Source organism: Bufo gargarizans, chromosome 1, assembly GCF_014858855.1.
Source record: "Bufo gargarizans isolate SCDJY-AF-19 chromosome 1, ASM1485885v1, whole genome shotgun sequence".
NCBI lineage: Eukaryota > Metazoa > Chordata > Amphibia > Anura > Bufonidae > Bufo > Bufo gargarizans.
In genome coordinates this window covers 496,493,162-496,500,523 of record NC_058080.1, presented here as the reverse complement: position 1 = coordinate 496,500,523, position 7,362 = coordinate 496,493,162, and the positions used below count along the sequence as shown (strand labels likewise).

The following is a 7,362-nucleotide window of genomic DNA, read 5'->3' as shown; positions in this document are numbered from 1 at the left end:
CTCACTTCCTATTTAAAGGCTGTCCAGATTGAGAATTGTCCACAGCTGGCAGCAGGTGGAGCTAGAGAGTATGATGTAGTGTTGAACACAGTAAGGACATTCCCAAAGTCTAGATCTCTTCTGTAGCACAACAGGTAAGGCTATGGTTTAAGAGACCAGGAAGATCCCGGTTCGAATACAACCCGGGTCATGACAGGTACACAACATGTTCCTGCTCTGGTGTGTGCTGTGTGTATCTTCACTGCATGGTAAGACAGAAACCAGTAAGACAAATGGACCAGGTCATAGTCACAATTTGTCTTCCTACTGATTTGTGGTCATTTCTTATTCACAGGAGTCTTGTCACAGGTTCAGCTCGTTCAACCCTCCTCAGAAATCAGGAAACCTGGAGAAAGTGTGAAGATTTCCTGTAAGACTTCTGGATTCACATTCACATCCTACTATATGCACTGGATTCAACAGGTCCCTGGAAATGGATTGAAATGGATTGGAAGGATTGACCCTGAGGATGGGGAAACAATATATTCCTCATCATTTGAAGGAAGATTCACAATGACAACAGACAATTCCATTACTACAGCCTATCTCCAGATAGACCGCCTGAGTATGGAAGATTCAGCCACATATTACTGTGCAAGAGACACAATGATAAAAAGGGGAGATCTGTCATACAAAAACATAGAAGCAATATCATCATCTCACCACTTGGGGCAGCAAATAGCCACAGTTTCATGTTTCAGGGGTACATAGAGTTACAATTATACATTGATTCAGAAAACATTTTTACTTAAATCGAATCCTTTGGAAGGCTAAAGTAATTTATGACTTTATAGCAATGTGCCAGCAATTTGAAAAGACAATACTATAGTTAGATCATTGAAAAACTAAATATATAGTAACTAGAGTTGAGCGAACACCTGGATGTTCGGGTTCGAGAAGTTCGGCCGAACATCCCGGAAATGTTCGGGTTCGGGATCCGAACCCGATCCGAACTTCGTCCCGAACCCGAACCCCATTGAAGTCAATGGGGACCCGAACTTTTCGGCACTAAAACGGCTGTAAAACAGCCCAGGAAAGGGCTAGAGGGCTGCAAAAGGCAGCAACATGTAGGTAAATCCCCTGCAAACAAATGTGGATAGGGAAATGAATTAAAATAAAAATTAAATAAATAAAAATTAACCAAAATCAATTGGAGAGAGGTTCCATAGCAGAGAATCTGGCTTCCCGTCACCCACCACTGGAACAGTCCATTCTCAGATATTTAGGCCCCGGCACCCAGGCAGAGGAGAGAGGTCCCGTAACAGACAATCTGGCTTCATGTCAGCAGAGAATCAGTCTTCATGTCATAGCAGAGAATCAGGCTTCACGTCACCCACCACTGTAAGAGTCCATTTTCATAAATTTAGGCCCAGCACCCAGGCAGAGGAGAGAGGTCCCGTAACAGAGGATCTGGCTTCATGTCAGCAGAGAATCAGTCTGCATGTCATAGCAGAGAATCAGGCTTCACGTCAGCCACCACTGCAACAGTCCATTGTCATAAATTTAGGCCCAGCACCCAGGCAGAGGAGAGAGGTCCCGTAACAGAGGATCTGGCTTCATGTCAGCAGAGAATCAGTCTGCATGTCATAGCAGAGAATCAGGCTTCACGTCAGCCACCACTGCAACAGTCCATTGTCATAAATTTAGGCCCAGCACCCAGGCAGAGGAGAGAGGTCCCGTAACAGACAATCTGGCTTCATGTCAGCAGAGAATTAGTCTGCATGTCATAGCAGAGAATGAGGCTTCACGTCAGCCACCACTGCAACAGTCCATTGGCATATATTTAGGCCTAGCACACAGGCAGAGGAGAGAGGTCCCGTAACAGACAATCTGGCTTCATGTCAGCAGAGAATCAGTCTGCATGTCATAGCAGAGAATGAGGCTTCACGTCACCCACCACTGCAACAGTCCATTGGCATATATTTAGGCCTAGCACACAGGCAGAGCAGAGAGGTCCCGTAACAGACAATCTGGCTTCATGTCAGCAGAGAATCAGTCTGCATGTCATAGCAGAGAATGAGGCTTCACGTCACCCACCACTGCAACAGTCCATTGGCATATATTTAGGCCTAGCACACAGGCAGAGCAGAGAGGTCCCGTAACAGACAATCTGGCTTCATGTCAGCAGAGAATCAGTCTGCATGTCATAGCAGAGAATGAGGCTTCACGTCACCCACCACTGCAACAGTCCATTGGCATATATTTAGGCCTAGCACACAGGCAGAGCAGAGAGGTCCCGTAACAGACGATCTGGCTTCATGTCAGCAGAGAATCAGTCTGCATGTCATAGCAGAGAATGGAAAGCGCCTGACTGTATAGGGAGGGTGCTTAGGGACTGATGGTCCTCCCCCCCCCCTTTTCCCCTTAGGGGCATTCAGGAATCTGGCCCCGTCTCAGTAATGGTTAAGTAGGTTGCAGATTAGGGTCATTGAGGGTTAATCCCTGGGGATCCTCCTTAGACAGGATGGGGGCGGTGCAGGAAATCCTGAAGGTCACATATACCTCCTCTCTGTCCTGGTCACTTCCTCTTGCAAGTGGAAGCAGATTGGTATGTACATACCCCTTTGCTCTGTCCACACCAGGAGTCCACAGGTGGTTCTGCCCTTTTGGCTGCTTCCTGGTGAGTTACATGAGGAGGGGAGGGTTAGCTGTGCTCTGTTAGAGCAGCCTGAGCTCTACCCTGCCGTCCTCCTCCCCTGTGCCTGCTTCTGGGGCTTTGTGGAGCTGCTGCTGCGGTATGCATGCGGCTCCAGCGCTTCAGCGAAGGTCCGGCGGTCTGCTCGCCGTTCCTCCTCCCCCCCTCCTTCCCGACTCTTATTATCCCCCAGCTTCCCGCGTGTGTGCGCCGTTTCTTCCGGCCCATCCTGTGATGTCTGTGGCGCTGCGCTGTGTCTCTGCCCCCCCCTTCCCAGCTTCTGTTCCATGGCGTTAGGGCTCAGCATGACGGGCGGGATTGTTTGTCTCCCTGGTAATGTAGGGCAGTATGGGGTCCTCACCTCTCCCCCTGCTGCTTTGGACGGCCTTCTTTAGCTCCCATGGCGCAAGCTAGGTCGCTTCGCCTAGCCCAGCCCCCTTCCCCTGCAGCGTTTACCGGGTTCCGTACTGGGCACTGCTGGGCAGGCGAGTTTTTTATATGTGGTGCTTGTTTTAGCTTCCCCAGTCTCCTGTCCAGTATTATAGATTAACCCCTCGCGCTTGCCATGTCCGATTGTGGTGCACCTGTGCCTATGGCTTCTCAGGGGTATTCCTACGGTCCCAGCTTTGCGATCAGAGCCCCTTCCGTACTATGAGACTCTCTGGGTCTTATTTGTAGTCCATTATGGCGACCCCCCCCTCCTCCCTCCCCTTCACGCAGGCACAGGTTTTTCTTCCCTTAGGTTGCCTGGAGGCATGGCCATAATGGATTCCACATGCGCCAGTCCCGTCGCCGTTCCTGGGTTTCAGGGAGAAGTGGGCGCTCCAGATCCTCAGGTGGCGCTTATCATCGTCTTTGGGACGGATGTCAGGCGCATCGGAGGAGTCTGGTTATACAATCACCGTATCGAGGCTGTTGCCTGACCGTCGCTCCAGGGCTCGGCCTGGTCGCTGCAGCCCGTACCCGCTCCTTTGGAGGTTCCGTCCCTCTCCGTGACTGGTGAGTACTGCGGGGAGGATGGTTCTTGTGCAGAGTTAGAATCACTGGTAGAGGCGGTGTCCCTGCCTTAATACAAATAAAAAAAAAAAATAATAATTTAAAATCTCGATGGCCGCTCAATGGCTTCAGGGTGGGTTTACAGAGCCTGTAGGTTACCCGCACATATTTTCCTGGAGATTGGGCAACTCTGGTGCAGCCCTGAACAACAGGATATCATTAGCATATATGGAGGTTTTCTCTGTTTATACGATAAAATAAAGAATAAAAAAAAAAGAATATTACTAACCGAATTAATATATTATAGGCATTAAATATACAAAGGGTATTATAAAAAAAAAAAAAAAAAGATAAATGGAACTGAGTATATATGTATATATCTAGGTATTAAAAAAAAAAAAAAAAAGAGGACTTTAAAAAATTTAAATAAAACGGGGTTACAAAGAATGAAATGATACTAATAATAATTGATTTAACAATGTAATTTTATGGATATAAAAAAAATAAATAAAAAAAAATAAAAAAATGGAATATATATTACGATGTATTACAAAAAAAAAAAAAAATATATATATAATAAAAAGAATGAATAAATACATATGTAAATACATAATCAGGTTTGATCAATGTATATATTATATATATTATGTATGTTTATATTCTCCTGCATGAGAAGCCTTGCTTCTATCTTGTGTCTTGTTTATTGGCTAGCCTTTTTTGAGGATGTTGTTCAGGATAGATCAGTCCTGCCGGGTGTTCTCCCAATTTCCCTTTCAGCATGGAGTGTAGTAGTTTAAAAAAATAATAATAATAATAATACAGTAGTACTGTCTGTTATGCTCCTATCTGCGGGCACTAGGCCGTGTGTATATGAAAAATAAAAATAAAATATAAGCGTTTTATTTGGGCTTTCAATTATGACATACAGGGCATGGTTAGTACATATATACGGAGGCGAGATGCTGTAGTAGTAATTAGTGTTGATCACGGATATTCGAATTGCGAATTTTGATCGCGAATATCGGCACTTCGAGAATTCGCGAATATTTCGAATATCGCAAAATATATTCGTAATTGCGAATGTTCGATTTTCGCGAAAATGCTAGTTCATGCGAATTTTTATGCGAAAATTTGTATGCGAATGTTATGTGAATTTTCGCAATCAAGGAATAATGCCTGGAGATCATGAATTCGCGAATTCTCGAATACATGGCGAATATTCGTCCAAAATATTCGCGAAATATCGCGATTTCGAATATTGCCCCTGCCGCTCATCCCTAGTAATAATCCCTCTAGCATTCAGCTCTATAGCCCATGGTTATGGACCTTCCTTTAATGTTAATAGTTGTGAGTTCATATCATCACAGCCGCAATTACGGTTTTCTCTTTCTGCAGTCTATGGTACTGGTCCGCCGGCCCAAGGTTCCGTTGGTTTGTTTGATACCTAGTCCAGCTGGGTTGGTTGCCGTGAGGGCGGTATTAGTAACTGGTGCACATGGTTTGTACGATGCAGGGCTGCTCCTTGTTGAGTGGGTATTGTGGGATCAGTAGTCGCAGGTATAACTAAATGGTGAGCCAGGAGCGGATAACCAGGTCCGTTCGTAGACATCGCTCAGGGTGGAGCCTTGATACAACACCATTCATGGAGTTACACAGTTAAACTGCAGCCTTGATCTAGGTTTTGATGCGCGTCAGACCCACTGACGGGTCCTCTTGACAGGACTTCACGGGTCGGCATGGTGACCCTCCAAGCATTATTTTCATTGTACGGTAGGCGATACGGGTATAGTTGGGGAGTATTTAGTTTGGATAGCCATGTCCCGTCTCATTCAGCCTTCTGTTCTGGCTGAGTGATATTTTCTCCAAGGTGTTTGTCTCTTCATTCATGGCCGCACTGCGCAGGGGGTTGTTATTCCAGAATTTTTATATGGGGTAATAGTACTCGGGATTGGGGTCCGTCTATACGTGTCGATCCAGTTGATATAAAGGGGTGGGTACCTCCACTCCGCCAGGTTTCGGTCCAGCTGGTCAGTTCGTTTGGTATTCTGTAATGACTTCACACATGGTGGGGCTCCAATTGTTTTTCCCTTTAGGTTAGGTTTCCCCCAGGCGGTTTGACAATTTGTGGGTGATTTGGGCCGGCGCTCGGGGCGCCCGGGGGGGGGGGGGTGGGGTTCCGGACTGGTTTGTTCGGGTACGGTAAAATGAAATAAATATGGTTGCATTTATTGTCTATGCTAGCCTGAATAGGCACATCCCTGTTCTCTTTATAGAGCTTTGAGGCTACAATTCTGATTACTCCTACTGGGATACAGCTTTTTTCATCTCCACTGGGACTCACCCATATGATATGGGCTTATTACACTGGGACTTTAATTGTGTGAAACATCTAGGTCTCCAAAAAAATCAAGTATTTATCAATTAAGGATATTGTTTTGTTAGTTGCTTTTTAATTTTATGCGTGTATCTTACCTTCTCCAGAGCAAGGGGTGGCTCTCTTCGTCCAGAGCACCTAGCGGGATCACTCACAGTGAGCCATCAGTTTACTCTTTCCAAGTGCACTATGGTCTGACAATTTACCTTGGTCTTTAAACCAAAAAAAAAAAAAAAAAGAAGAAAATAATAAATAACAAAAAGGAAAATACTTTTGGATGAAATATAACTATTCTGTGTCTAGTTGTGCGATCCTCTTTTGCGTGTTGTGGCTCGGGCTAATTGTTTTTTCTTTCAGATTTGTGGCGTTTGGCGGTTCGATGGCTGGCTTTCGTATACCTTCTGTGCGGTGTGGTGAGAGGAACGGAGGCTGGTGGACGCTCTTTGGTTTTTCGAGAGGTGGAAGTCTTTTGGACAGGGATCCTGGAATTCAGGTGGTCATAACTCCTTCTGGAGGTGGTTGGTATACAGTTCCGCCGGAGGCTCGGTGATGCTGGTGACCCGCGCTGTGGTAATGCGCCTTTGTCCATTCCAGAGCTCTGGACCTCATGTGTCCTGACATATGGTTATCCCTTTCTCATCCACCTCCTCAGGCAGAGAGTCCATAGTCTCACCGCTCTTGCTGTAAATAATCCTCTTATATGTTGTGAAAATACATTCTTACCTCCGGACGCAGAGAATGTTCCCCTTGTCACAGTCACAGTCCTGGGGATGAACAGATGGTGGGAGTGATCTCTGTACTGACCCCTGTTATATTTATACACAGTTGTTGGATCTCCCCTCTGTCGTATTTTTCTACAGTGGATAACCCTTATTTGCCAATCTGTCAGGGTCCTGTGGTTTCCCCATTCCAGTCATTACTTTAGTTGCCCTCCTCTGGACCCTCTCTAGTTCTGGACCCTCTCTAGTTCTGCTAGGAAACAGAACTGTACACAGTACTCCATGTGTGGTCTGCCTAGTGATTTGGGTCTTCCTTTTGGGTGCTAATTTGGACAATTCCTTTTCTGGCCTGTACGTGAGCTAAAACAGACTCGGTTCTGCTGGGTGGTGGTCGGAGCCCCGTTGGGAGAACGGGCCTCCTCCGTGGCGGCATTTGAGTACAGCGGAGATATGGTGGTAGCAGATGGAGTAACTGCCCGCTGGGAGTCCAGCGGTTGGCAGACAGCTCGGATGATTACGGTTTAACTTGCCCGCTGGGAGTCCAGCCTTTGGCATACCGTTCCGATATTATGGTTTATTAAAATTTGCCGCTTTAATAA

General features: G+C 46.2%; 1 protein-coding gene across 1 annotated transcript; it reads left to right on the top strand.

Moving 5' to 3' along the window:
• Positions 1-200: 200 nt before the first annotated feature.
• On the top strand, positions 201-2,823 carry LOC122928087 (immunoglobulin gamma-1 heavy chain-like). Its single transcript, XM_044280582.1, has 3 exons — positions 201-248; positions 335-742; positions 2,451-2,823. The coding sequence occupies exons 1-3, from the start codon at positions 206-208 to the stop codon at positions 2,699-2,701; spliced, it is 702 nt and encodes a 233-aa protein (XP_044136517.1). The 5' UTR covers positions 201-205; the 3' UTR covers positions 2,702-2,823.
• Positions 2,824-7,362: the final 4,539 nt, after the last annotated feature.